The 18,775-nt window shown below is 46.8% G+C and overlaps 1 protein-coding gene across 1 annotated transcript in view; it reads right to left on the reverse strand.

The window, feature by feature from the left end:
- Positions 1–5,857: 5,857 nt before the first annotated feature.
- The window catches only part of NCAPD3 (non-SMC condensin II complex subunit D3), a 53,393-nt gene continuing 40,475 nt past the window's right edge, over positions 5,858–18,775 (reverse strand). Inside the window, exons 25-32 of the mRNA XM_070952310.1 lie at positions 15,871–15,981; positions 14,701–14,880; positions 11,499–11,650; positions 11,199–11,326; positions 10,103–10,180; positions 7,597–7,668; positions 7,432–7,492; positions 5,858–6,450 (exon numbers count right to left, since the gene is read on the reverse strand). Coding sequence (XP_070808411.1) covers positions 6,342–6,450; positions 7,432–7,492; positions 7,597–7,668; positions 10,103–10,180; positions 11,199–11,326; positions 11,499–11,650; positions 14,701–14,880; positions 15,871–15,981 — 891 coding nt within the window. The 3' untranslated portion in view covers positions 5,858–6,341. The remainder of the gene's footprint in view (positions 6,451–7,431; positions 7,493–7,596; positions 7,669–10,102; positions 10,181–11,198; positions 11,327–11,498; positions 11,651–14,700; positions 14,881–15,870; positions 15,982–18,775) is intronic.

The raw sequence follows: 18,775 nt of genomic DNA on the forward strand, positions 1-18,775 counted from the left end.
TCCTGAGTCGTCCCTTTTGCTTTAACTGCTCTTGCCTTCTGGCAGCTCTGTGCATGCACGCACTAGGAACAGGCTCCTCCTGTTCCTCTTCCTCTCCGCTGCCCGACTTGGGGCTCCGGAGTCTGTGCATCACTCCCAGATGGCCCTGGCCCCATCTCTGCCTCCGATGCAGAGCCCTCATCTGGGCCTTCTCCAGACTCCAGGACTGGCCCATGTTCCTCCCCAGCCTCCTCACTGTCCGACTCAGCTGCCAGCTCCGCAGGCTGCTGGCGGACCACAATACAATAGTTCATTTAGGGACTGTTCAAACAGCATCGAAAATGGCGACTTACGCCTGTTTTTCACATTTACAACTGTTGCAGCTTCCCCATGGTCACATGATGTACATTTGGACACTTGACAACTGACTCACATTTATGACGGTTGCAGTATCCCGGGGTGAGGTGATGCCCCTTTTGCGATATTCTGACAAGCAAAGTCAATGGGGAAGCCAGATTCACTTAATAACGGTTTGACTTAATTGAACAACTGCAGTGATTCATTCGCTTAACAACCGGGTTACTAATTGAAGAATGGCAGCGATTCACGGAAGAAACGTGGCGAGAAGAGTCGTAAAACGGGTGGGGCCAAACTCGCTTAACAGATTTGTCTTAAATGTTGGTCTCAATTGAGGTCGTAAATTGAGGACCACATGCCAGTTGCCAAGCACCTGAATTTTGATCATATGACTTTGGGGAGTAAGCCACTTCTTCCGTGCTGTTGTAACATCCAACGGTCACGAAGTGAACGGTTGTAAGAAGAGGAGTACCTGTGGTTACATTCTTCTCCTTATCTTTAGCACAAGCTCCTGAACAGTAGTTAAGAACAATCAAGTATTTCTTCCAGTGGTGGGATTCAAATTTTTTTTCTACTGGTTCTGTGGGTGTGGCATGGCATGCTGGGCGTGGCTTGGTGGGCGTGGCAGGGGAAGGCTACTGCAAAATCCCCATTTCCTCCCGATCAGCTGGGACTCGGCAGGTAGAGAATAGATGGGGGTGGGGGCAGTCAGAGGTGGTATTTACCGGTTCTCCGAACTACTCAAAATTTCCGCTACCGGTTCACCACAACTGGTCAGAACCTGCTCAATAGCACCTCTGATTTATTCCAAATCCTTTATGGGGTGAGAAACAAATCTCACTAGGACTTTGAAGCCATATTGGTACACACACCTAAGGAAAAAGCACGCGCAAGTTCAGATTATTTCCATCTCTGTCCTGGCGCATCGGTTTTGATTGTGTGATACAGGAGGATGGTAAAGCTGACGGGCACCAACCTCTGATAGGAGACGTGTGCCTCCAGGTGAACATCGCATCACAAACCTGGATCTGTTTTACCTTGGTCACTGCTTCCATCAGCTGGAGCGATGTGGTGGCCTAGAGGTGGAGCTCTTACCCCACAATCAGGAGGCTGTGTGTTCGATCCTAGGTAGCGGCAGATATTTCTCTCTCTGAGCGCAACGTGAAAAATACCTGCTGTGAACCCTGCATTGGTGTCAGGAAGGGCATCCGGCTAGCAAACGCTCAGCTCCATTCAATTGCCCTGATTCCACTCAGATGCAAGGGATTTACAGGGTTGTTAAAATAATTTAAAAAATGCTTCCATCAGCAAATGGGACCTAGGTGGATGTTGGTATGGTGTACATGTTGTGGTTCGCCAACAGCCTGCGGAGCTGGCAGTGGAGTCGGACAGCGATGAGGCTGAGGAAGAACATGGGCCAATCCTGGAGGCTGGGGAAGGCCCGGATGAGGGCTCTGCATTGGAGGCAGAGATGGGTCCAGGGCCATCGGGGAGTGAGGTGTGGACTCCTGAGCCTCCAGAGGCTGACAGTAGAGAGGCAGAGGAACAGGAGGAGCCTGCTCCTAGTGCATGCATGAGAAGAGCTGCCAGAAGGCAGGAGCAGCTACAGCAAAGAGGACGACTCAGGAGTAGGGCCAAGAGATGATTGGCCCCTCCCATAAGTCTTAAAAGACCAGCAACGGCTCATGGGCTCTTTGTTGGAAAACAACGTTGATAGTCTTGCTGCACTTATCTCTTGTTGGCATCTTCTGCTTTTGAACTTTTGCCAAGAGAAGCCTTTGGCAGTTTGCCTAATTATACCAAGGTTGGTGATTAGACTGAAGAATTTGTGTTATGAAGAGTTTGTTTTAATTTAGTTTGGACGACGCTGAGAATGAGTTCATTCTCAGCTGTTCTAATAAAAGCCTATTTGTTTTGGAACTGTTTGCGTCGATTACTACCTACTTGGGCCTGAGTCACAACATCACATGCCTTGGCCTGCCCACAATGAACAATATGTGATGGACAGTTATGGGTTGATGTGGGTGGATGGATGAAAAGAATTCTCGTTTGCAACTGACCAAACTACAATGCAAGGGAGACAATGTTAAGACTTTGGAGTGAAATGTGTACATTGCTCTTCAAAGAGCATTATGTTCCCTTATAAGTAAGAACTATGGTTGACAAGGGTCTATATTTTTTTTTTGCGTCTGGCTGAATTGTTTTTAAAAGGGGGAAAGCAAAGATTTAAGAACTATCTCCAGACCGCTAAATCTTCACCAAAGAACTCTTATAAAACAACTGAAAAATTGAGACATTGGATCGGTTAAAAGCACGGGTAAGTGGTGACAGCGCTTTGCTCCTTTCCTTTCAGCAATAAATTCCAGCCAATGGACTCGCGATCATTTCTCCAACCTCAGTATGATCATCTTTCACCAGGGAAGACTCAACAAAAGAGTAAATCTCTCAAACTCCAGGGATCTCCGCCAAATCTTCGGTGGTTCTTACAAGACCGTGGGGTGGGGTGGATCTTCCATTCTCTTAAACCAGGGGTTTGCAACCTTAAACACTCAAAAGAGCCATTTGGATCCGTTTCCCACAGAAAAGAAAACACCAGGAGCCACAAAACCACGGTGGGTGTGGCCAACTTGACGTCACTCATTTCATCAGTCACATGACTCCCCTAGCCACACCTATCCAGCTGGTCATTAGGGCAGAGAACCGGTTGTTAAAAAACAATGGGAACCACAAAACCCTTTTGACATCCCTCCCTCCCCCTCCCTCTCTCCCTCCCCCTCCCCCTCTCCCTGTATCTGTCTCTGTCCCGGCCGCTTCTCCATCCCCCGCTATCGCCCTTACCTTCTTAGGCCAGGTGAGGAGTGACTGGGAGGGGAGGGTGAGGGGTGGGGCCAGCCAGTGGTGGGATCATCCAACAGGGAGCCACAGCAGAAGGCTTAAAGAGCCACATTCGGCTCCGGAGCCGCAGGTTGCTGACCCCTGTCTTAAACTCTTCTTTTGTAATGCGAAAGTAGAAGGAAGATAGAAGGCAATCGCCAGAAAGGGTTTCAACCTGTATGTTAATAATAAAAGATGCTTTCCCTTCCACATATTTGTCAACCGAGCCAATGCATGTCTTCATTGCAGTCCTTGTAAAGCAATTCTTTGTTCCCCCAAAATATATTTCATGTACCCAGATGTTGCACAATTGGAAAAGGTGGATTGGATTCCAAAAGACGGTTTCAAAATTTTCCTGCTTTAAACGTACATGATATATCAAGAGGAAAAAGAGAGAAAAAAGACATGGCTTTTGAGACTCGTGTCCCTGCTGTCAGAAATGCAGGTAAAAGATAAAAGGTTTCTCTCGCACATATGTCCTAGTCGTTCCCGACTCTAGGGGGCGGTGCTCATCTCTGTTTCAAAGCCGAAGAGCCAGCACTATCCGAAGACATCTCCATGGTCATGTGGCCGGCATGACTCAATGCCAAAGGCGCATGGCACTCTGTTACCTTCCCACCAAATGTGGTCCCTATTTTTCTACTTGCATTTTATACGTGCTTTCAAACTGCTAGGTTGGCAGAAGCTGGGACAAGTAACGGGAGCTCACCCCATCACACGGCACTAGGGATTCAAACCGCTGAACTGCTGACCTTTAGATCGACAAGCTCAGCGTCTTAGCCACCGCATCTCCTTGAAATGAAGCGCTGGCCTAAATTCCAATTTGACCACATAGAAATAGAACTGGGGACACCCGGGAAGTTGACAAGATGCTCTTGAAAGGATTAATCCTAAAGTACGCTCTTTGAAAATGTTTGGAACTTAAAAGATTTCCGAGAGGGACTCTGAAGGACCAACAAACTGCAGAGGATTTAAGGCTGGGTGCAGCCTTGGTAATGCTGGACTAGGGAACTTTGTTCTAGCCTTCTGTACTATAATTTTCTCTATAATTCTTCTAATTGGAGATGAGTTTTTATTCTATGTTTACATAGGGTGCCAGTTTGGTTCAATGGTGAAGGCGATGGTGAGTTCTAGTCCCACCTTAGGCATGAAAGCTGACTTGGTGACTTTAGGTCAATCACCAGGAGACGGTGAGTTCTAGTCTTCCCTGAGGCATGGAAGCTGACTGGGTGACTTTGGGCCAATCACCAGGAGACGGTGAGTTCTAGTCCCACCTTAGGCATGAAAGCTGACTGGGTAACTTTGGGCCAATCACCAACAGGCGGAGTTCTAGTCCCATTTTAGGCATGAAAGCTGACTGGGTGACTTTGGACCAATCACCAGGAGACGGCAAGTTCTAGTCCCACCTTAGGCGTGAAAGCTGACTGGATGATTTTGGGCCAATCGCAGGGGGACAGTGAGTTCTAGTCCCATCTCAGGCATGAAAGCTGACTGGATGACTTTGGGCCAATCACCAGGAGACCATGAGTTCTTAGGCATGTAAGTTGGCTGGTTGACAGGCCAGTCACTGTCAGCTCATGATGTCAAGCTCAGGGTACAAGCCGGCCAGTCAATTCCTGCCTCAACCAATCAATCAACTCAGTTGATTAAACAAACATGGACCCCACTAGTGGGACAATGATAGGAAGGAAACAAATCCAACATTTACATAGAATGCTTTGATCTTCATCCCAAAACATTGCTTGGACCACCACACAACTCAACGTCTGTCATCCCCTCCTTCAAATAAACCCCCTGTATAGGAAAAAAAAATTCTCAAATTCTCACAAATTCACTGGGACCCTTGGACGAGCATTTCCTCAAGCTCTTTCCCAGTGAGATTAACAAAAGAATGAAAGGAGACATGAAGTTCTGACTCAAAACAAGCAGTGGCATTTGGAGTTTCGCAAAAGTATTTATTCTGCATATAGTTAAAATTAAGGACATGGTACGAATGTAATAAATAATCTTCACACCAGGGTTAAGCTAGTCATATAGTCCCTGACATGTGATGATGGTTTAGCCAGGGGTCTCCAAACTTGGCAACTTTTAAGACTTGTGGCACTTCAACTCCCGGAATTCCTCAGGATTTCTGGGAGTTGGAAGTCCACAAGTCTTAAAATTGGCCAAGATTTGGAGATTCCTGGTTGAAGCTAAGCGGTCTTTACAAGAACAGGGTTCCCCCCCAACCCCCTTGGAAATCTGTTGGATCAACTCAAGGCTTTGTCAGCAGACAGTGAGTCTCTAGGGGCAAGGGTCTCCAACCTTGGCGACTTGAAGACTTGTGGACTTCAACTCCAGCTTTGCTGGCTGAGGAATTCTGGGAGTTGAAGTCCACAAGTCTTCAAGTCGCCAAGGTTGGAGACCCCTCCTCTCGGGAGATTCAGCCATCCTTTTCTCTGCAGAAGATATGGATTCAGTTCCAGGGATATTTATGAGGTTGCAATCCTCTTGAATTGCAAGAGACTGATGACTGTGCAATCATTTTTATGGGGGAGGAATTACGGTGTGAAATTTCAACACTGCAATCCTTCCAGGAGACTCATCCCCACCCACCCCCATCCCTCCGCCACCCCAAGCTTCTCCCCACATTTGCATGGTCTGGCCTAGACCGGAGACGCTGCCGTATGGAACGACGTCTTTCTTCCGTACGACCTTAGATTTCACCATCCTTCCACCAATGCAAAACGAGGATGTGAAATTAATCTTAGTGCTTAGATGTTGGCTGCGGGAAAGACTTAGAATGGGGGGCCAATAGGTGTCCATCGCCAAAGCTGGTCCCAGACTTATAAGTGCTTCATGGACCACAATCAACACAATTACTCCAGAGGACATCCACGTGTCAAACAAAATACAGGGGGGTGGGGGGAGGTTTGTCTAGCCATGAAGAAATAGGTTATTTCCAGTTGCAGTACTACTAAACAGATTATTTATAGCACACCGATTATAAAAGCAAGCAAGCATGACACGGGGAGAATAAAAAACAGAGTTAGGAGGCATCGATCGATGATCTTCCAAAAGGTGCATAGAGTGCTCTAGAAACATGATTCTACTTGTAAGGCAAGAAGCATTCTTGCTGGGGAGGAAAACAGTCATTTCGTTGGTCGTCGGGACGTTTTACGGCTGGATCTCCGCAGACTTAAACTGGATGGACTGCTGCTTCTTGGAGAATTCACCCTCCATTGTGGAGGCTGGGGCAACCTGCGAGAGAATGCAGAAAAGAAGTAAAAAAAAAAAGAAAGAAAGAGGAGAACCTGTGGAGACCTATCATGAGCCGCGGTGGCGCAGTGGGTTAGAGTGCAGTACTGCAGGCTAACTTCTGCTGATTGCCAGCTGCCTGCAATTGGGCAGTTCAAATCTCACCAGGCTCAAGGTTGACTCAGCCTTCCGTCCTTCCGAGGTGGGTAAAATGAGGACCCAGATTGTTTGGGGCAAGAGGCCGACTCTGTAAACCGCTTAGAAAGACCTGTAAAGCACTGTGAAGTGATATATAAGTCTAAGTGCTATTGCAAAGGAAGGAAAGAAGGAAGGGAGGGAGGGAGGAAGGAAGGAAGGAAGGAAGACAGATAGCAATAGCACTTATATACCGCTTCACAGTGCTTTACAGCTCTTTCTAAGCGGTTTACAGAATCAGCCTCTTGCCCCCAACAATCTGGGTCCTCATTTTACCGACCGCGGAAGGACGGAAGGCTGAGTCAACCTTGAGCCTGGTGAGATTCAAACTGCCAAATTGCAGGCAGCCGGCAGTCAGCAGAAGTAGCCTGCAATACTGCACTCTGACCACTGCACCATTTATGGCTCTTAGAATCTCTCTCCTTGAAATGAAATCTACACGTTGGATTTTAACGTGGAAGGTTGACTTAGCCTTCCCTCCTTCTGAGGTGGGTAAAATGAGGACCCAGATTGTTGGGGGCAATAGGCTGACTCTTTAAACCGCTTAGAGAGGGCTGTAAAGCAGTAAATAAATCTTAAGTGCTAATCCTATTATACTCTAAAACTAGCATAAGATGACCGCATAGCTAAAAGAAATATAAAATTGGGGCTAATAAGAATTATGAGATGGGGGAAGGCTTTTTAGTTTTACTTTTTAAAATGGAACCCATCCTTAGGCACACACACACACACCGATCGTGGGGAAGAAGGGCAGTGCAAAAAGACACGTACAATTTCATTTATACTCACAACTTATCTGGGGAGGTCAAGCAAATGATCTGTTCCTGTGAGGTTTCTGGCTCCTCTTTGACTGCAGGAGGAACAGAAGAGGTATTATAGTGAGGTTGCCTTTTTTTTCCACGCTTAGTTTTTCCAAAAAAAAAAAGACAATAACAAAATTGGAATTGCACCTGCCTTTACAAGATGATGTGAGGTTCAGGCTAATTTGGCTGACTCCGGCTCCGAAGGTCACGTTGTTAATGGACTCTGGAAAAATAAAAATGCACAACCTTGAGTGCACGCTGACAGGGAAAACTCAATGTTTATTAGAATTAGAATTAGAATTCATTATTGGCCAAGTGTGATTGGACACACAAGGAATTTCTCTTTGGTGCATCTGCTCTCTGTACATAAAAGAAAAGATACATTCGTCAAGAATCATAAGGTACAACACTTAATGATAGTCATAGGGAACAAATAAGCAATCAAATCATACTAGGAAACAATATAAGTCGTAAGGATACAGCAACAAGTTACAGTCATGCAATCATAAGTGGGAGGAGGTGGGTGATAGGAATGATGAGAAGATTAATAGTAATGCAGACTTTGTAAATAGTTTGACAGTGTTGAGGGAATTATTTGTTTAGCAGAGTGATGGTGTTCGGGAAAAAAACTGTTCTTGTGTCTAGTCATTTTGGTGTGCAGTGCTCTATAGCATCATTTTGAGGGCAAAAATTGAAACAATTTATGTCCAGGATGCGAGGGGTCTGTAAATATTTTCTTTTTGTCTTGTGCAGTATACAGGTCCTCAATGGAAGGCGGGTTGGTAGTAATTGTTTTTTCTGCAGTTATTACATTTATACTTGGCCTTTTCACCAAGGAAGGTCACTTAACCAGCCAACCACATGTGGTGGTGCAATGGTTAGAATGCAGTGCTGCAGGGCTAACTCTGCTCACAGTTCGGCAGTTCGATCCTGACCGGCTCAAGGTTGACTCAGAACTTCCATCCTCCTGAGGTCGGTAAAATGAGGACCCAGATTGTTGGGGGCAAGATGCCGATTCTGTAAACCGCTTAGAGAGGGCCGTAAAGTACTATGAAGAGGTATGTAAGTCTAAGTGCTATTGCTAACTCTGCCCACTGCCAGCAATTCGATCCTGACCGGTTCAAGGTTGACTCAGCCTTCCATCCTTCCGAGGTCGGTAAAATGAGGACCCAGATTGTTGGGGACAATATGCTGACCCTGTAAACCGCTTAGAGAGGGTTGTAAGGCACTGTGAAGCGGTATATAAGTCTAAGTGCTATTGCTAACAATAACAAAGGGGGAAAGGAGGAGTTAAACACATATTTAAGAAAGATTATGACCTAAGAGAGCCAGCTTGGTCTAGTTAGAAGGCACCAGACTAGAAAAGCAGAAGGCGGTGGGTTCTAATCCTGCCTTAGCCTTGAAAGTCAGCTGGCTGAATTTGGACCAGTCAGTCTCACTCACCCAACCCACCTCACAGGGTTGTTGTTACGGGGAAAGTGGGAGAAGGAAGGTATGCTAGATATTTCTCACCACCTTGAGTTGTTTGCTAGGTCCATTTGTACATGGTGATGAGTTCCACTGAACATCCAAAAATGCAAAACTCCTCTTTGGTGCCATCAGAATCTGAAGGCCCGGTGGCCTCACTGCTGCAATTTATATATGCTTGTTTTCTGCAAGTTTCATTTGCACTTCTAGTTACTACAATTACAACATGAAGTGCTTTGGGACACGCGCAGAGATGTTGGCTCGGGTGCCAAGTAAGCATTTTAAAACGTATTCCTGAAAATGTCACGAATTGTGCGACTCCAAAGGGTGACTATAAACAATGCTAATTGAAAAGGCACCTGGTAGGGCATCCTTGAGTAGAGTCCTAGTGGACAACCATTTAAATATGAGCCAGCAGTGTGCAGCAGCTGCCAAAAAAGCCAACATAAACAGAGCGATAGAATCAAGATCATGTGAAGTGTTAATACCACTTTATAAGGCCTTGGTAAGGCCACACTTGGAATTCTGCATTCAGTTTTGGTCGCCATGATGTAAAAAAGATGTTGAGACTCTAGAAAGAGTGCAGAGAAGAGCAACAAAGATGTTTAGGGGATTGGAGGCAAAACATATGAAGAACAGTTGCTGGAACTAGGTATGTCTAGTTTGATGAAAAGAAGGACTAAGGGAGACATGATAGCAATGTTCCAATATCTCAGGGGCAGCCACAAAGAAGAGGGAGTCAAGCTATTCTCCAAAGCACCTTGAGGGCAGGACAAGAAGCAATGGGTGGAAACTAATCAAGGAGAGAAGCAATTTAGAACTAAGGAGAAATTTCCTGGCAGTCAGAACAATTAATCAGTGGAATAACTTGCCTGCAGAAGTTGCGGATGCTCCAACACTGAAAGTTTTTAAGAAGATGTTGGATAACCATTTGTCTGAGGTGGTGTAGGGTTTCCTGCCTAAGCAGGGGGTTGGACTAGAAGACCTCCAAGGTCCCTTCCAACTCTGTTATTCTATTTGAAACCTCACTTGTCCTTTTCGAACTGGCTGCCAGTGGCATTGAGATGTATGTTTGGGAAGGCAATGCTCAAATTAAGAGTATCTCGGGAGCAATCGAGCTGCCCTTCCTCCAAGCAAGGAGATTTTCAAACAAAAATAGGGATTTTTTTTTTTTTTAAAAAGACACTTACGTTCAGGAGTACTGATCGCACGGCCTTCCAAGGGTCCGTTGGTTATGGAAGACGGTCGGTTCAGGCTGCAAAAGGAAGCTAAGAAGGAGGGGGGAAAAAGATAATGTTAGCCTCAGAAAATATCCGCAGTATGTTAGCCCTCTCCCCTAGCTTTCTACACTCTCTTTACTTATTGATTTATTGATTTCTATCCTGCCTTTATTATTTCTACAAATAACTCAAGGCAGGAAACATATGCAACATATCTTCCACCCCCTATTTCCCCAACGAAAACAACCCTGAGATGTGAGTTCAGCGGACAGAGAGTGATTGGCTCAAACTCACCCAGATGGATTTTTTACCTAAGGAAGGACTAGAATTCACTGGCTCCTGATGGTTGACTCAGAGTTACCTAACTGGCTTTCATGCCAAAGGTGGGACTAGAATTCACTGGCACCTGGTGATTAGCTCAAAGTCACCCAGCTGGCTTTCATGCCTAAGACAGGACTAGAATTCACTACCTCCTAGTGATTAGCTCAAAGACACCCAAGTGGCTTTCATGCCGAAGGTGGGACTAGAATTCCCTGGTACCTGGTGATTAGCTCAAAGTCACCCAGCTGGCTTTCATGCCTAAGGCAGGACTAGAATTCACTACCTCCTAGTGATTAGCTCAAAGACACCCAAGTGGCTTTCATGCCGAAGGCAGGACTAGAATTCCCTGGTACCTGGTGATTAGCTCAAAGTCACCCAGCTGGCTTTCATGCCTAAGACAGGACTAGAATTCACTACCTCCTAGTGATTAGCTCAAAGACACCCAAGTGGCTTTCATGCCGAAGGCGGGACTAGAATTCCCTGGCACCTGGTGATTAGCTCAAAGTCACCCAACTGGCTTTCATGCCTAAGGTAGGACTAGAATTCACTACCTCCTTGTGATTAGCTCAAAGACACCCAAGTGGCTTTCAGGCCGAAGGTGGGACTAGAATTCCCTGCCTCCTGGTGATTAGCTCAAAGTCACCCAGCTGGCTTTCATGCCTAAGGCAGAACTAGAACCCCCCATCTCCCATTTTCTAGCCTGGTGCCTTAACCACTAGACCAAGCTGGTTGGGGAACAACCTACCTTTATCGCTTTGTCCGCTCCCCAGAGATTCCAGCCTGGTGCCCATGCTCCTGCCACGCTTCACTTTCATGGCCTCAGCGGCCTTCTTAGCGGAGTTGAGGATGGCGAAAGTACTCAGGGACAAATTCCTACGAGGGGAACAAACAGAGCATGGCCGGCCCTTTCATCCCAACCCTTGGAGCTTCCAGCCTCCCTTGCCGAGTGGCGGAGTCGGTATTATAAACGCTCCGTGGGAAACAGATCAAGCGCGTTTTCATGCAACACGTGCTGAAAAGGAAGGGGAGGGGTCCAGAAGGGTACCTGGGTCTTTGCTTCGTGGCTCCCGGCCCGGGAACGGTAAACATAGGCAGGGCCGAGAGAGGAGACCGCAGAGGTGGAGAATTGCTTTGGGCAAGCGGAGAGGCCTCGTCCATCTGATTCCGAGGATGTGAAGTCCTCCCCAAGGTGGAAGGCTGTTATTTAAAGGAGAAAACAGAAAGGGGCTAAAAGGACCATTGCGGTATGTTTGTTGCAGAAATCAAATCCAGAAAGCACACACAGGTAACCGATTCAGCAGGATTCATTAACTTCTCTTTATATATAATACTAGATGGACGCCCGTGCTTCGCTACAAAACTATGTGCTTGGGCTTGATAAATTGACACTGACACCCTGAAACTTAATGTAGAATGGGTAATTCCGTAGCATCAGAGTGTGTTAATATAATGCAACTGGCAGTTGGAACAGAGGCGGAGGGGAGCAGAATGTCCCAGTCCGCAGCATCCATTGGTACTCATCTGGCTAGCATCCTGTCAGTGTGTGAGCGGGTTGAGGGGTGTTTGGAAACTCAAACATTATTTGCTGTGTGAGCAAGAAGGAGGCTGGGCATGGCTTAGCTCAATTATTCTGTAGTAAAGCTGTTTCCTGCTGTGAAAGTAAAACTGAAAGTGAAACTCCTCTGCTTGTGTTTTGCATTGGGAACAGATTTCTTTTCAGATAGGGAGTGGGAGTAGAACTCCTTAGCATCAGAGCGTGTTAATAATAATGTAGGAAATACTAATGCTCTGATGGTCATTTCAAAAAATCCTTTCTTAGTGAGCACCTAGAAGCCAAGACGAACATACGTGGCAAATTTCAAGTTTGTATGCTTTACGGTTCTGGAGATTTCGTGATTAATGTATGAGTGGTTTTCACTTTTATATATATAGATAACACATGAAGTAAATATGGGAAAACCATAGCCTTGACTATACGCACTTTTGTTGGCAGGGTGATATCTCTGCTTTTTAGTATGCTTTATATTTATATTATGAGCATCCTGAAAAATCAATCTAGGGCTTATTTTCCAGTTGGGTCTTATTTTCGGAAACAGGATATGGTATGTTGGAGCACAATTCCCATCATTCCCCAAACATGCTGGCTGGAAATTACAATTTTTAAAAAATCCAATACAATGGGGAGAAGAGAAGGAAATCTAAAGCTGCTATAACCAGATGTGCCAAATCCAGATGCCATGGCCTCTGCACAGCTGCTTTCTGCCCCCGATGACCTGCTCTGGCTTCAGGGGAGAAATCCTTCAGAAGTCACGGCTGCAATGCCCTGCAGGCAATCCTAGACTTACAGCCATTCGCTGGCTTTCACACCTAAAGGCGGCCTAGAAGGTCTCCTGCATGAGCAGGGGGTTGGACTAGATGACCTCCAAGGTCCCTTCCAACTCTGTTCCTGTTTAGTGACCGTTCGAAGTTACAACGACATTGACTGTTCTGCCCCAGCTACGGACCCCAAAGAACGCAGCACACACAAACTCTGTACAAAGCTTATTTTACTCAAGTAACTTAGTCTTTATCAACCAAAGGCTGTTAATAAACTGTCTTAACAGCCTACCAGATTTCTAAGATAAGGTAATCACAGTCTTACTAGAGTTGGCAGAAAGCCCAGAAACAATTTTGCAGAGAATCCAGATGCGAAGCAGATTAAACTAAACCAGTGTTTTACAATGTCTGTTAATTAACTGCATTAACAGCGACCAAGAATTCAAAGAATAATAACTGAGCTTACTATGGTTGGCAGAATGCCCAGAAGCAATTTGCAGGAAGCTGATAAGATAAGCAAGACAAGACACAAAGGTATGTGAACGAAGTTGTTCCCTGCGAATTGCTTCAGTCGGCGTTCCTCCTTAAATAGGTTAAGGGAGTGGCCAATTAGCCCCAAGCCTTACTCTCGAGGAGACCTCCTCCTGAGGAGCCACTCCTGCTTTTTGGCAGCTTTGCGCGCCCGTGCATCGAGGAGAGGCTCCTCCTCTTTGTCCTCTTCACTTAAGGGAGCTTCTGGAGGTTCTGAAGGCCCTGGCTGAATCCCCGCCTCTGGCACCACATCTTCTCCAGCCTCCTCACTGTCCAACTCGAGCGCCAGCTGCACAGGCTGCTGGCGCAGCACCACACCAGCCTCCTCGCTGTCGGAATCAGCTACTAGCTCCACAGGCCGCTGACGGGCCACAACACTGACATAAATGACTGAAGACCGTTGTTCACACCTACGGCCATCACAACATCCCCGTGGTCACATGATCAAAATTAGGATATTGGCAACTGGTTCATATTTAGGACAGTCGTAGTGTCCCTGCTCACGAGATCCCTTTTTGCAACCTTCCGACAACCAATTTCGTTGTATATATGACGTACAATGACAATAAAGACTATACTACAAAGTCAATGGGGAAACCAGCTTCCCTTAACAACCGTGGCAAGAAAAGTCATAAAATGGGGCAAAACTCACTTCACAACCGACTTGCTTAGTAGCACCATAAATTACGGACTCAATGGTGGCGGTAAGTTGACTGTATAACGCCCCACTCCACTTCATGGGAAAAAGTTTTTAAAAAGTGCTTTTAATTCTAATGGCTTCAAAGTGAGCTCAATGCAGGGGTGAAATGCTCCCAGTTCGGACCGGATCGCCCGATCTGATAGCGATGGAGGCGGGTGGTTCGGAGAACCGGCAGCAAAAATCCCTGCCCCTCCCCCCTATGCCCAGCTGAGCAGTGCAATAATCAGAGGCTTTTTTTTTTACTTTTAAAAGCATTTTTTCTACAACTTCTTCCGCCGAACAAATGCTTTAAAAAGTAAAAAAAAAAAGCCTCTGATGATCGCACGACTCAGCTGGGATCGTCAAAGGCTTTTAAAAGAAAAAAAAAACCCTTTTTTTCTTTTAAATGCCTCTGACGATCCCAGCTGAGTTGCCTGATCGTCAGAGGCACTTAAAAGAAAAAAAAGCCTCTGCCGATCAGGCAACTCAGCTGGGATCATCAGAGCCTTTTGAAAGCATTTTTTTACAACCTCTTCGCCGAAGAGGTTGTAGAAAAAATCGTTTTAAAAGTAAAAAAATAAAAATAAAAATTGGCCACGTCCACCCAGTCACATTATCCCCACCACCACCAAGCCACGCCCACAGACCCGGTAGTAACAAATTTTAGATTTCACCACTGGCTCAATGGGACTTGAACCACAGCCGAACAGGAGATCCGTACCGGCCTGGCCATCAGTGTGTTGTGGCCTTCCACGCGATCCACGCTCAGCTCCTGGTCTTGCTCAGCCTCCCTCTCCAGCTGCTCCTCGTACTTCTTCATATCGTACTCCAGCTCGGCCGCCAGCTGCTTGTCCAGGGCGAAGACTTCCTTGATTTCGTTGCGATAGTCTTGCATCACCTCCTGGAGGAAAGCAAAAAAATAAAAGCGAAAGAGCTGGGAGAGGGCAGGAAGGGGATCGCTGGTCGGGTTTTCTCAGGGGTGGGTTTCAAAAATTTTAGCAAGGGGTTCTCTGCCTGGTTGCTGGGTGGGCGTGACCATGGTGGGCGTGGCCTAGTCAGCCTCCTGCACCACACCGGGGGGATGGGGTGTTTTTGTCCTCCCCGGGCTCCGGAGGCTTTCCTCGAGCCTGCGGGAAGACGAAAGTGGCCTCCCCAGGCTCTGGAGGCCCTTTCCAAACTTCTGGTAGGCCCGTTTTTCACCCTTCCTGTGCCTCTGTGCATGTCCTGCACTTACCTGCATCCAAAACGGGCTGTGTGGGGATTCCTGGGAGGGGAGGGATGGGATGGGCAAGCCAGGAGTGGGATTTGGGGGTTCTCCGAACTGCACAGAATCTTAGCTAGAGGTTCTCCCGAACCCCTGCAAAACCCCCAGCAGCCCACTCCTGAGTTTTCTGGACTGATTTGAGTCTATTTATTTATTTATTTAGTTTATATATCCTGCCTTTATTAATTTTTGAACAATTCAAGGTGGCCAACATAGCTAAGACTCCTTCTTCCTCCTATCTTCCCCCACCGCAACAACAACCCTGTGAGGTGACTAGGGAATTCTGGGAGTTGAAGTTCACCCATGAAGTTGCCAAAGTTGAAAACACTTCTATAAGCAATAGCACTTAGACTTACTGTCTAAGACACTTAGACAGCCTGGTGAAGCCTGGTGAGAATCAAACTGCTGGCAGTTGGCAGAATTAGCCTGCATTCAAAGCACTGCGCCAATAAATAAAGTATTGTCTTAGCTAAATCAGATTGACTATCTCTACACTTGGCTTGCATGGTGGAACGTGCCACTACCACACACTCTCCAGATGGGATAGCAATATTTCCCACGAGCTTCAGGAACGTGCTGCCCCCTGACTCAAATTTTAATGGCGTATCTCCGGCTGAGAAAGATTACCCGGAGGTAGCTCATGAGGTCCTTCAACGCTGGGAGTTTGCTTTGCTCCAACAAGCTCTTCAGCGATGTGATGATGGGGATGACGTTTTCGATGAAATTCTTCTTTTGGACCTAGAATTCGGATGGAACACGGAGAGATACGTTTAGGCGAAGAAGGCTATCTACCCCCAAACAATGGAGAGCGCACACAATTTTATTTATTATTTTATTTATTTTATTAAATTTCTATACCGCCCTTCTCCCGAAGGACTCAGGGCGGTGAACAGCCAGAAGATAAAACACAGAGATACAAAATTTAAAATAGATTAAAACGAATTAAATAATTTGGCTGAATTTTAAAATACCCCATAATTAAACAGATTAAAATTTGTATTTAAAATTTAAATTTAAAAGAGGAGAAGATTTAGGCCAGGCCAGCTTGATGAAATAAAAACAATGAGGAAAGCCTTCGTAGAGATGGGATCAACTTTGAGTATTTGAGAACATTTCCAGGAATCACTTGGAAACCGTTTCTGGACTTTGTGCTTGAGGTAGGAAAAAAAAATGAAACTTTGGTTTTGGGTTTTACCGATTAGAGAGAACTGGGCACCGGCTGTCATGTCTTTTCTGCTGTGCCGGGTTCGGCACCTGGGCTCCCGGGGTTTAAGCCTTTGGGCCGGCCCGTGCTGCTCCAGGATGTTCGCTTCGGGCTCCTTGGAATTGCTGCTGGGCGCTTCTTCCCGTTGGGGCGATGGTGAGTGGACTGCGGGAGCCACGGCGGACTCCTTCCCCACGAGGTATTGCTCTGCATTTCACCACCTCTTCCAGGCTCGCAGCCACTCACCATCGCCCCAACAGGAAGAAGCGCCCAGCAGCAATTCCAAGGAGCCCGAAGCGAACATCCTGGAGCAGCACGGGCCGGCCCAAAGGCTTAAACCCCGGGAGCCCAGGTGCCGAACCCGGCACAGCAGAAAAGACATGACAGCCGGTGCCCAGTTCCTTCTGCAGCCGTCCGGATCGGCGCCAAGCCAGGAAAGTGCGCTGCGCACTCCCACCCTTCGCCTGCGAGCCCGGGCGCCGATCCGCTTGGACTGCGGGAGCCACGGCGGTGCTGGCCGGGCTGGGTCTGGTGCGGTGGGCGGAGATGAAGGAGCAGCCTCGGCGGTAGCAGCAGCAGCAATTACAACGGGAAAAGCTGTGGGGAAAGGAGGACGAGGAAGATCTGGCAAGGCGGTGCGAGCACTTCATGGCTCCTCCGGTGAGCGGATTGCGAGAGCTGCGCGACTGGGGCGGAGACATGCGAAGTCGCATGGGGCTTCTCATAATGGAGACGCAGAGCCAGGTGTGCAAGGCGCTGGCCCAGGTCGACCGCGGCGCCGCTTTCACCGTGGACCTCCTTGGAATCGCCTTGGAATGCTGGAACCAGCTGGTTGCTGAGCGGAGCTTCCCCCAGGCATCTAGGGGGATATTACCGACGCTCTGACTTCCCCAGACCGGTGGGGCTCGCCATCAGTGGGGGTCAGCTGGGGAAGTCGGAGCGTCGGTAATATCCCCCTAGATGTCTGGGAGAAGCTCCGCTCAGCAACCAGCTGGTTCCAGCATTCAGCAGCACGCAGCCTTGACTAGATCGGCACAGCTTCCTGTCAATGTTGTCGGCGCTTCCTTAGCGTCATCAATCAGTGCCAGCAATTCAGATTCATGAAGCTGTGCGGATCTCGACAAGGCTGCATGGGTGAAGGAAAAAAACCTGGTACAAAATAGCCCTCTTGCCACTACACGTAGCGTAGCCCATTACCTTTCTCTACAGTACAGCAACAATACATACAGTACAGCAACAGTACATACAGTATAGTATACAAATATAACAGTCAAGACCCCATCATGGCTCCACCAGCAAGAAGAAAGAAATATGAAGCCAGTTTTAAACTTAAAGTTGTAAACTTTGCCATGGAACATAATAACTGTGCTGCTGCAAGACAATATGGAGTAACAGAAAAGATGGTTCGGGACTGGAAAGCAAATGTAAAAGCATTAAAGAGTATGCCAAGGGGTAAGTGTGCATTAAGAAGAGGCACCCCACATTGGCCAGAACTTGAAAAACATGTAGCAGACATGGTGAATGAGCATCGCCAAAACGGTTATGTAGTTACACGAAATAAAATACGTTTGTTTGCACTTCAGTGGGCCAAATCTAACCCAGATCACAGCAACAGATTTAAGGCCACTGTATCCTGGTGTACTAGATTCTTGGAAAGGCATAATTTGGTTCTGAGGCAAAAGACAAAAATTGCACAAAAATTACCTGCAGATCTTGATGCCAAAGTAAATAGTTTCCATCGATATGTAATAAAACAGCGCAAGAAACATGGCTATGCGTTAAGTAGTATCGGAAATATGGATGAAACTCCAATGAATTTTGATATGATTGGAAATAAAACTGTCCATCCAAAAGGTGAAAAAACAATTTTAATTAAAACAACAGGACATGAGAAGTCCAGTTTTACAGTGGTACTAGCATGCACAGCTGATGGCTCCAAACTGAGACCAATGATTATTTTTAAAAGAAAAACAATGCCGAAACTAAAGTTCCCTGTTGGTTGTTTTGTACATGTGAATGAAAAAGGCTGGATGGATGAAGAAGGGGTAAAGCTATGGCTTGATAATATATGGAGCAGGCGACCAGGTGGACTTATTCAAAAACGTAGTCTACTGGTGTGGGATATGTTCAGGGCTCATTTAACTCCCAGCACCAAGCAAAGGCTTGCAAGAATAAACACAGATGCGGCAGTTATTCCTGCAGGATTGACATCGTTGGTACAGCCACTGGATGTGTGCCTAAACAAGCCATTTAAAGATTGCATTTGAGAACAGTGGAATGAGTGGATGGTTAGCGGTGAAAAGTCATTCACAAAAGGAGGAAACATGC

Source organism: Pituophis catenifer, unplaced genomic scaffold (genome assembly GCF_029215685.1).
Source record: "Pituophis catenifer annectens isolate HBS135680 unplaced genomic scaffold, rPitCat1.0.hap2 SCAF_12, whole genome shotgun sequence".
In the NCBI taxonomy this organism is placed as follows: Eukaryota; Metazoa; Chordata; class Lepidosauria; order Squamata; family Colubridae; genus Pituophis; species Pituophis catenifer.